General features: G+C 41.6%; 1 protein-coding gene across 3 annotated transcripts; it reads left to right on the top strand.

The window, feature by feature from the left end:
* Positions 1 to 283: 283 nt before the first annotated feature.
* On the top strand, positions 284 to 10,279 carry si:dkey-16l2.16 (ras-related protein Rab-35). 3 transcript variants are annotated; one of them, XM_060902313.1, is made up of 7 exons: positions 284 to 389; positions 3,293 to 3,818; positions 7,598 to 7,648; positions 7,960 to 8,083; positions 8,270 to 8,394; positions 8,776 to 8,900; positions 9,781 to 10,279. In XM_060902313.1, exons 2-7 carry the CDS (start codon positions 3,764 to 3,766, stop codon positions 9,928 to 9,930), a joined length of 630 nt encoding a protein of 209 aa, XP_060758296.1. In that variant the 5' UTR covers positions 284 to 389; positions 3,293 to 3,763; the 3' UTR covers positions 9,931 to 10,279. The 3 variants fall into 3 exon arrangements, with proteins under 3 accessions (XP_060758296.1, XP_060758297.1, XP_060758295.1); XM_060902314.1 differs by having other exon boundaries at positions 285 to 649; XM_060902312.1 differs by having other exon boundaries at positions 285 to 664.
* Positions 10,280 to 11,102: the final 823 nt, after the last annotated feature.

Below are 11,102 nucleotides of genomic sequence, written 5' to 3'. Positions count from 1 at the left end.
GATTTTAAAATAATAAAGTTGTGATCTGAGGTGTTTTATTGAATTATTTATTGTTTAAATTAATCACTTGTTTTGTTTCCTGATTTGAAGGGAAGCTCTCCCGTGACTCGGGATTTTTTTTAATCGTTGTATCCCAAATCCGTCGTTGCGCCCTGTCCAAGCGCACTACTTCCGGTATAGTGCAGTGTCTTCGATGGTCCAACTAGTGCCCTCTGTATCCTTTAGAAGGTGATCGGGATTGCGCCAGTGTTTGCACATGCGCCCTCTAGCGGTTGTTAGCTTCCCACTAAGTTTACCTCAGACTTGATTCCTGGCGCCGCGGCTCCGAAACGGAGGAAAGAAAATGACGCCCAGCAGCGCGCGGCGTTAAGCGGAGACGGGCAGAGAGAGTGAGAGCGGTTTTATTCTGTTTTGTAATGTTTTATTGTCAACAAAAGTGACGCCATTTCGCGTCTTGACTCGAGACAGAAACTTTAATGGTCCCGGGTTCGGGAGAGAAAAGTCCCGGAGGCTAAAGCAGGTTAGCCGCGGTTAGCTCTCGCGCTAGCGCCCTGTGCTGAGGCGCCCTGTGCTGAGGAGACCGTGCGGCTCGAATAAAGCGGAATAAACGCGGCGCTGAGGGGATTCGGGAGCCGCCGCAGAGTCCGGGGTTTGTCTTTATTCAGTAAGGAGGAGAGCACTTTGGGTTTTTGCCCCTTTTCAGGTTATTTAGTATCATTTCTCTAAAATAAACAAACTGCACTTTTATTAAGTTATTTACTCATTTTAATTAATTATTTGTGATTTATCCACTCAGCCCTTTAATTTCGTTATCACTTTTTCTTTATCAAAAGCATAAAATTATCATTAAAAATTATTTCTTTAATTGCTTATTTAATATGGAATTTATTTTGATATTTTAAATAACTTCTTTATTAATTCTGTGCTGATTAACTCAATTTTATAAATTACTCATTTATCAAAAAAAGGAAAGAAGTGATTGAAGTTATTTATTTATGAGTAAACTTTTATGCTTTATTAAATTTAGTTTTTAAAATTAATTTCTGATTTTATTAGATTTTTTTTTTTTGTTTGTGAATTACTTTTATTTACCAAAACCCATAAATTGACATTGGGGTTTTATAATAATTTATTATTGTTAAGTTTGTGATTTAGTCTCTTTGTAAATTAATCCTTTACAATTCCAAACCTCAAAAAAATTAACTTGACTGAATATTTATTTTAAATACCTTTTTTAATTTATAAATATTTTTAAGACATTAATTTTTATTGTATTTATATTGAAGGACTTTTTCTCCAGAACGTTCTGTTTCTCTGTAACCTTCATTTTTACCTTTTTTATTAATTCCGTATGAATAGTCATGCTGGATGTAACTGATTAGTTTCCTGGGTTTTTTTTTTTTTTTTCAGTTGACTTTTTTCTTTTTTTTTTTAAACTTCATGACCATTGATGCAAATAAATGCAACTTTTTATGATTTTTTTAAAAAATCAGTTTAATATAAGAGCTGTGGTTTTGGGGGAAAATCTTTCACCTCTTCCTGTTTTTCTGGAAATTTCTTGTTTGACCTTTGATGAGCAGGTAGAGGTGTGTGTGTGTCGTCCCTCCCGCTGTTCTCCGCCCAGCTGTGTCGGCAGAGTGTGGAGGGGTGTGGTTCTGATGGAGGGATGTTCACACAGGGAGGGAGTGAGGGTTAAATTTAGTGCCACATCTGTTGTTCCAGTGATGAGGACAGATGATGAGATGGGGATCTCCCCCCCCCCCCCCCCCCCATTGGGTTTTACATAAATTCCGAGAATAAATGCAGAACTAGAATCTTTCCATCGGGAGAACAAGAATTTGTCAGCGCAGGTTCCAACATGCATTCTCATCAGATACAGGATAAAAATGGTGTTTTTGTGTGTACGTTCTTGTACTTACTACATATTGAGGACTGGAATATGCTTTTTACCAACAGAGTGAGGACATTTTTGGCCCTTTTCCACTACCCTTTTTCAGCTCACTTCAGCCCGACACGGCTCATGTTTCGACTACCTCAGAGCAGCACGACTCGGCTCGCTTCAGCCCTACCCAGCACCCGAAACTCGCACGGTTTTGGAGTGGGGCTGAAGCGAGCCAAGCCGAGTGGGGCTAGGGGCGTGAGGAGACACTCCCCTGGGCACTGATGGGTGAGGAGGAGTGTCCTCACATGCCCACACACACCCCGCGAGCACGCTGGGATCTGTAAACCCGGAAGGAGAATAATTACGAATTACGAGAATTTCTGAAGCCTTATGCGCCTCGCCTCATCTATACGCTCTTGCCAGTATCTGTTGGCGTTGTCGGTGACAACAAGCCACAGCACCAAGACCAGCAACACTAACAACTCCATGTCCTCCATGTTTATTGTTTACTATCTGGGTCGTGAAACTACCGCTTAAAAGCTCACTGATGTCACTGTTTGCGCCGCTTAACGACATCACCTGACGTCCACCCACTTTCGCTAACTCCACCCAATGTGTCCACCCACTTCCAGCCAGCACGGTTCAGCACAGTTGTAGTCAAAATGCAACTCCAACAGCCCCGCTCAGCTCGACTCAGCCCAACTCAGCCGCGTTGGTAGTGGAAAAGCAGCATTAGTCAAAGAGCTGTTTGAGGGGAAAAGGATCAGGTTAGAATGAGGTTGGGGCGGGGTTATGTATTGAGTTGGGTTGGTTAGTGTAAGGGGCTCAGGAATGTATTAATGCAATGAAAGTCTCCACAACGATAGAAGTGTGTGTGTGTGTGTGTACAGTAGTGTGCGCATGTGTACACTAAGTACAGTGGTTGCACTGTGTAGTGTGTACTGTGTGCAAGTACAGTGTGCGCACGGTGTGGCGTGTTTGCAAGTACAGTGTGAAAGAAATATGAGATGAGACACTGTATAATAAGTATTTATTTATTAGGTGTGTAGAGAACGGAGAACTAAATCAGTTTAAGTTTTAAATTGCTGATTAAAGTCTCGTCCTTCATCACGCTCATCTCGTTCAGCAGCTCCTCCTCCTCCTCTCAGGCCGGGATTTTCCACCACTTCCACCTGTCACAGAAAAAAGCTCAGAGAGGTGTTTTATATTCAGCTTTTGAATGAAAAAAGTTACCATGACAGCCATGTGTGTGGGCGGGGCAGCGTAATCAGTGATCACAATAGTATTGTTCCAGTGTGATATCGTTAAGTTTTTCCAGCAGGAAGCTGTGCTACGTCTTTATTTCTCTTCAGATGGATGCAGCTGCAGTGTTAACATGTTAATGTGTTGTGTGTTTTGTTTGTTTTTAAGGTAAAGGTGGGTGTGAGGAGTCTGCGTTTGGCCACCAAGGAGTTGTAGGAGAGACACGAGGCTGCAGGACTGGAACAGAATGGGAACTGTTGTTGCTCTCGTTTTATTAGAAGAGGAGATTCTTCCCACGTTGTTGAGATGAGCTCATCGGATCTGGCGTCTCTCTTCGTCTGCACTTCCAGCTTAATTCCCAAACCACTCATCACGGAATTCTTGGAATATCGACAAGCGAGCTTGGCATAAATTACTGCAGATCTGTTCATCATCAGGAAACGAGTAACTGGACAGTACATGTAAAGTTTACCGACCTGTAATATATACGTACACGCATGCATGCATATGAACTGGGATTACGTGGATCTCTATAATCTGGAATGGGAGAAATATTTTAATGACTGGATTAAACTTCAGACGTGAAACGGAGTAAAGCCGGAAACTCGTTTAACTCTGAGACGTTTATCATTCAGCAGGATGGCGGGAAAGGACTACAATCATCTCTTCAAACTGCTCATCATCGGAGACTCCAGTCAGTGGTTTTATTACTTTTTTTTTTTAAATTCTCTGTAAAACATTTATGTCACACAAGCGAGCGATAAAGTGACACGAGTGTTCGGATTCTACACACGTCTCTGACACAGAGTAGCGGGTTTTCAGGGATGATTGAAATTCTATGCAAGTTAAATATGACAGATTTTAAAGAAGAGACCAATCCAAACAAAGGATTCCTCGGACCGATCTGACTCTGCTCTGTTCCAACGTTACTTTAGTTCCTACCTGTAGGAAGAACTCAGGGTTTTATCTTATCCCGTCGTTAAGTGTGTATAGTGACATTACGAAATAAAACAAAGCTCAGAACACTGAGTGATGTGTTTAACTCGTTAGCTTTAGAAGTTAGCTGTTTATCATGGGAGCTTTGAAAAGGAACAAAGCCCTGCTGCAAAGGCCACGCCCACAAGCACCATTACTCCAGAGTAAGACTGATGATAGCAATGCTAATGGTGGTGGTTTTCCTGAAGGAAGATTTTTATTCGACTATTAAATGCCCATTAGGATTCTTTAAGGCTGTACGGCCTTTCAATTTCATAAAATCGGTGAAATTTAGTTCCGTCTGAAATGTGGTGATTGTGATATCTGTTTATTTCTGTAATATCTCACAAAATATCAGGCCATTCTGTGGCTGGGAAGTTATTTAATTTGAGGGGATTAAAGCAAATAATGTGCATGGAATCGCTCGCTTGGCGCAGTCAAGCAGACAGAGGAAGTCCGTGTGCGCATGCGCAGGTTTACCTTCTTCTTCTTTTGGGTTTTACAGCAGCTGGCATCCACAGTGTTGCATTACTGCCATCTACAGGTTTCCCTTTGAGCGTGCACTGACAGTTCCATCATTCTGTCGCTAAACGAACAGCTGATCACACCGAGGTGCTCGCTGAGCGCCCATATTTATTAGTTTGGTCCTGCGTTTCCTTTCCTTCGTATAGAACATAACGTCTTTTCTTCTCGCTTTCTTTCCATTACTGTAGTCGCTCTTTCACGTTTCATTCGCACACTCATGCCCTCCATTTTTCTCTCCTGTTTCAAATTTGTATTCCACAATGCCTTGTGTGAACGGGGAAAGACCACCACGTGATGCATGACGTAGTATCTTGAATTGGGTCATGGGGAAGCAGGAAAAAATAGCAGAGAATTTAGTCACGTGGAGATAAATTCATTAATTGTTCTGTTTTAAAAAATGAATAAAATTGGAAGTCTGTGACTCAAATTCAGTAGCTTTCAGTCACTAAACAAAAATAATTTGGTGTTGGGAAAATTCTTATTACCTACACTTGAAAAATCTGAAAGGCAGTACAGCTTTAAAGGGATAGTTCGGGATTTTTGACATGAATCTGTATGGCATCCCCATCAATAGTGTCGTGCAAACACACTGACTTACCCCTGACAGTATCCTGTGAGTCCAGTTCTTGTCCAGTTTTGGTCCAGACGAAAGTAGTCCGGCAAGTTTGTTGGGGTCACGAAAGTAAAACGTTTTTCGTCTCAAAACAGTATGTGTTCAAAAGAGTGATATATTTGCATCACAGAACCGTTGCCAAATAAAAAGTCAGACCTCGAAATCGCTTGGCACTATTTTCTCTCCCTTCTTATCACTGCGCGCTGCCGGCTTCATCCAGCTGCGGCTCCAGCTTCAAGGATAAGCTGGAGCCGCATAAGTAGGAGTCCCGGCGGGTGGTTTGTATTCGATTAGTTTATATCCCGACCTTGTCAGCTGTCACATTTATGTTCATGGACCCGGTAAGCTGGTAAATAATATTTATTTATTTTTTTCTTTACCAAATTCTAACAGAAAACGAGAGCGCCCGGAAGGGAAAACCGAGCCGAGCCGCCTCACGGCTGTAATGCAAATTGCTTTCCTCCTCAGTATACAAGTGCGCTTCCATGTCAGGGAAAAAGAAACTACCACTGCTGCCTATGTAGTGCCCTATTTATACAAATAGGAGTCATTCAGGATTCAGCCATGACACGGAGCAAAAACATGGCTGAATCCTGAATGACTCCTATTTGTATAAATAGGGCACTACATAGGCAGCAGTGGTAGTTTCTTTTTCCCTGACATGGAAGCGCACTTGTATACTGAGGAGGAAAGCAATTTGCATTACAGCCGTGAGGCGGCTCGGCTCGGTTTTCCCTTCCGGGCGCTCTCGTTTTCTGTTAGAATTTGGTAAAGAAAAAAAAAATAAATATTATTTACCAGCTTACCGGGTCCATGAACATAAATGTGACAGCTGACAAGGTCGGGATATAAACTAATCGAATACAAACCACCCGCCGGGACTCCTACTTATGCGGCTCCAGCTTATCCTTGAAGCTGGAGCCGCAGCTGGATGAAGCCGGCAGCGCGCAGTGATAAGAAGGGAGAGAAAATAGTGCCAAGCGATTTCGAGGTCTGACTTTTTATTTGGCAACGGTTTTGTGATGCAAATATATCACTCTTTTGAACACGTACTGTTTTGAGACAAAAAACGTTTTACTTTCGTGACCCCAACAAACTTGCCGGACTACTTTCGTCTGGACCAAAACTGGACAAGAACTGGACTCCCAGGATGCTGTCAGGGGTAAGTCAGTGTGTTTGCACGACACTATTGATGGGGATGCCATACAGATTCATGTCAAAAATCCCGAACTATCCCTTTAAGAGCAACTCAGTTCCTACAGTCCACCAGAAACATTTTATACCGCCATTAATAACCAACAGAAATCAGTAATGGTTTTTAATTAAATGGTTTCATCAGGGGAACATGGTAAACACCCACAGAGCACCACACAGGGATTATTCAGGATGGTAGTAAAGCAGGGTTTGAGTAGAGGTGGGGCGATATGATAGCGATCACATCATGATTCACCTAGACGTTTCTACGTTACACGATATATCGATCACAATACTGAGGCTTGTGAACAAACCGCCAGCAATACAGTCGTGTTTCATTTCAATGAAAAATGAATTGTGATTTGGGGGGAGTTCATAAATAAATAAATAAATAGCACTGAAAAAGGGAACAAATCTGTATAAAATTTTAATTTAAAAAAATTTATAAAGATACCCCAATATCTCAAGTTATCCATTGAAATCGGTTATAATTTATCACTATATTGATATAATTATTGTATCCTCCAGCTCCAGAGTTTCATCATGTTTCCATATACAAAATCTGATTAGTCTGATTTCATTCCTGTGATAAAGGAACAAATCTGTGTTCTCGTGACTCGGTCAGTAATCAGATTTCATTCTAAATCATGATATCACGTCACAGTCACTGCGTCTGTCTGGACTCGCGTTAAAGAGAATACACCCGTCATATTACACCATTGCACATTTTTTATTTTTCCTCCCGATTACTGTAAAAACGTCCCAGTGCGTAACCGAGCGGGTTTCTGCAGCACCACAGGAAGTTGAGAAAAGCTGAAGTGAAACCAGCGCCTGTGTTTGGCCAGATTGAGTTTAATGTGTTTTTGAGTCATTGTTTATTAATAGCTCGAGTTTCTCGCTCAAAACACTCAGATTTGATTTTAGATCCTGTTTAGATTGCCCACGTTGGTAGAACACGATCTCGAACCCCAGGCTTTTGTTTGTTTGTCTGGTTGTTTTATAAATGAGAGGAGGAGTATTTGGCAGTGAGCCTCTGGCTGATTGAAAGAGCGCACTTCCACTTTTAAGACAACAGGAAGGTTTCTTTTGGTTTATCTGGAGGTGAGCTGACGAGCTCTGATCGTTACACCACGTCTGATCTAATCTCATCTCTCTCTGTGTTACAGATGTTGGGAAAAGCAGTTTACTACTGAGATTTGCAGACAACTCCTTCTCTGGTGGGTTTAACGTGTGTGGACTCTCACTATCCACTTCATTAGGAACACCTGCACATTCACACAGTTCTCTAATCAGCCAATCACGTGGCAGCAGCACAGTGTTTAAAATCATTCACATCCAGAGCAAGAGATCCAGTTCGTCCTCACATCAGACTGAAGAAAGTCTGATCTCTGTGATGTGACTGAGCAGCTGGACAGGTGTTCCTAATAAAGTGGGTGGTGAGTGTGTATAAATGTAATGACTGGAGGAGAGAGTGAGTGAGTGAGTGAGTGAGTGAGTGATTACCTGCCGTGGTTGATGTCTCCTGCAGGGAGCTACATAACCACTATAGGTGTGGACTTTAAAATCCGGACGGTGGAGATCGACGGGGAGAGAGTGAAACTCCAGATCTGGGACACAGCGGGACAGGAGAGGTTCAGAACTATCACCTCAACGTAAGCTCCACCCACAAAACCACACCCAAAACTGAGTGCACATGTAAAGGTCACAGTACACTGACTAATCCTCAATCAAATATCCTGTTTGCTTGCTCTCTCTCTCTCATGCTCTCTCTCTCTGCCTGTCTCGTGCTTTCTGTTTATCCCCTGTCTGTCGCACTCTCATGCTGTCTCTCTCTGTAGGTATTACAGAAACACGCATGGGGTCATTATCGTGTATGATGTTACGAATCCCGAGTCGTTTGTGAACGTGAAGCGGTGGCTGAATGAAATCTCGCAGAACTGTGATAACGTGTGTAAAATATTAGGTGAGTGTTTAGACGGACGGCGTTCTCGTTCTCACTTCGATTCTAACGTGACCTCCACAATCGCAGACTTTGCCCGCGTCACATGAGGGGGAGAGATTTGCATGCCGTTCGGTGATGGGATCAGTCAGTGCACAGAAACCGATCTTGAGCAGCAGCCATGTTTAGGACAATGGATAGGTCACTTCATGAATATTAATCAGGTTGGGTGTCTGGTTATGAATATTAATGATTGGTGGCATTAGTAACTGTAGTGAAGGTATAATTGAGATGATGACGTATCTCAGACCTGCCTGCCTTCACATCGTCTCGCTGCTGTCCCGCACTGTCCGAATGAACGGCCTCTGATTTCACTCTTAATTATTTTTGTTTTTTCCCCCCCAGTTGGGAATAAGAACGATGATCCGTCTAAGAAGCAGGTGGACACTCAGGACGCTCAGAGGTTTGGAGAGACTGTAGGAGTGCGAGTGTTCGAGACCAGCGCGAAAGAAAATATCAATGTGGAAGAGGTTGTTGATTCTGTTTGTACATCATTTTAAAAAAATCGATAAAGAATACATCGTCCAGTTGTAAAATTCAAAGAAAAAAAAAAAAGAGACTGCTCTTTTGTTAAAACGTCTGAGCAGTTTTTTTCTTTTTTTTTTAAATATTGACCTGGGATGTTTGTAAATGTGTTTCTTTTCAGCTTTAATTTAAATTTTAGTTTGTCTTTAGGATTCACTTTAATTTTATTTCTTTAGAAATACCTTTATTTAGTATAGTATTGAAGTTGTTCCATTTTTAGTTTAAAATTAAATGTTTCTCTTCTTTTTCCATGTTGAAGGCACTTATCAATTAATTTTTTTATTAATTTCAGGTGAAAATCGTTTGAATCTGATTAAATTTTATGAATTGTATTTTTAGAATTGATTTTTTTCAAAATGTTTTTATTCAATGTATTATTATTATTATTATTCAGTTTGCAGGTTAAATAGAATTATTCCTGAGTCAGTCATGAATTTATTTTAAGAAAAAAAATCCCTCTCATCCAAACTTGATCACTCTTAAATAATAATAATGTTTGATATTTCAGTGTTGTATTTGTAATCGTGTGTAATATGTGATTGAGGCCACGTGTCCACGCATGCTCGTCACGTGACTATTTCCCGCTCATTTCTAATGAGTTGTAAGGGAGAGAGAGAGCGAGCAGTGAGACAGTTGAGCTGGTTTGAACTTTATGCAAATGAGAAGCCGGTGGTCAGTCAGATAAAATAATTTTCCATCGTTCGTACGCAGATTGTTTGATTGTTCTGCTTTCACACAGCTCTGTACGATGTGGATAAAAAATTAGGAAGGAGGTACTCACTGTGTGTGTGTGTGTGTGTGTGTGTGTGTGTGTGTGTGAGACAGATGTTCATGGCGTTTACCTACATGGTGCTGCAGGCGAAGAAACGGAGTCAGAGTCGCGCGGAGAAAGAGCGGGAGAGAGAGAAGGACACAGTTCACATCAACGCTCAGCGCGACCGTGACCGGAGGAAGAGAGGAAAAAAATGCTGCTGAGAACCGAGAGACAGAAACGAACCGTGAGGAACTGCACCTGCGGCTCTGCAGCACCTTTCACATTCTGTTTATGCGTGACTTTGCACTGACGAGAGGAACTGGAAGCCACTATAAAGTACCTGGATGATGGGTTTTTTTTTTTTTTTTACAAATCTCAATGTAATTTTATGACTAAAAGAGCGACGTACAGTCAGGTATTACACTGTTATTTCACATCTAATCATTGTAAGAGCCATTAACAGAGCTGACGTGATTGTCAACGTGTGTCCAATTAAAAAAAAAAGTATTGATGAGCCAAGTCATGTGTCCAAATTAATCATTAGCAATAAATTACTGTTTTAAAAATGCACTATATATTTGGTGTGTCCTTTATTTAATAAAAAAAATTTCACGGCATCAACAAATGTCTAAATATTTACAGTCCTGTCCACAATATTCACCATAAATTAAATTGTTAATATTCAGTTGTAAATCCTTTAGTCACTGATTGGCTGAAGTCTGGAACCCATGGACGTCAGCAGAGACTGGGTCTCTTCACTGGTGAAGCTCTGCCTGGTCTTACTGCACCTGTCTTCACTTCCTGCTCGCTTTTCTTCAGTAAGTGAAATGCAGCTCGTTTGGATTCAGCTCAGGTGATCGACTCAGCCTCTGCAGAACATTCCACTTCTTTACTTAAAAAAAGAAGTCTTGATGTTTCTGCTGCATGTTCGGATCATTGTCCAGCTGCATGATGGTGTTCTGGCCATGGACTGCTGAAGTATTTATCAGAATATGAACAGATATCTTCACCACCCTGAAGACTTCGTAATTCATGCCGCTGCTTTCAGCCGTCACATCGTTAATAAATACGAGAGAACCGGTTCTGCTGTCAGCCAAACACTCTCGCCCTGAGGTGAGGCGAGGCAGTACGCTTCAGATCATGAGCAGTTCCTTTCCTTCTCTATACTCTTGTCTTCCCATCATTCTACATCATGTTGATCTTCAGCTCACAGTCCAGAAGATGTTCCAGAAGTATACAGAATTTTTTTTCTCAGACTCTCCTGCTGAGTTTCCTGTTTTTGCAGTTTACTGGTGGAGAACATTCTGGTGAAATGTTCTCTTGGTTATTGACTGATACAGATACGCTTACCTCCTGGAGATTGTTCTTCATTTGGTTGACTGTTGTGAAGAGG

The sequence above is a fragment of the Neoarius graeffei genome, chromosome 20 (assembly GCF_027579695.1).
Source record: "Neoarius graeffei isolate fNeoGra1 chromosome 20, fNeoGra1.pri, whole genome shotgun sequence".
Taxonomy (NCBI): Eukaryota; Metazoa; Chordata; class Actinopteri; order Siluriformes; family Ariidae; genus Neoarius; species Neoarius graeffei.
This window is presented reverse-complemented; position numbering and strand designations above follow the sequence as displayed.

Bases quoted from the DNA above. Each gene is read 5' to 3' on its own strand.
- si:dkey-16l2.16 (XM_060902313.1), top strand. From the start codon at position 3,764: ATGGCGGGAAAGGACTACAATCATCTCTTCAAACTGCTCATCATCGGA. The intron at 8,084-8,269 runs GTAAGCTCCACC...CTCTCTCTGTAG, and splicing joins TTCAGAACTATCACCTCAAC to GTATTACAGAAACACGCATG. The intron at 8,395-8,775 runs GTGAGTGTTTAG...TTTCCCCCCCAG, and splicing joins TAACGTGTGTAAAATATTAG to TTGGGAATAAGAACGATGAT.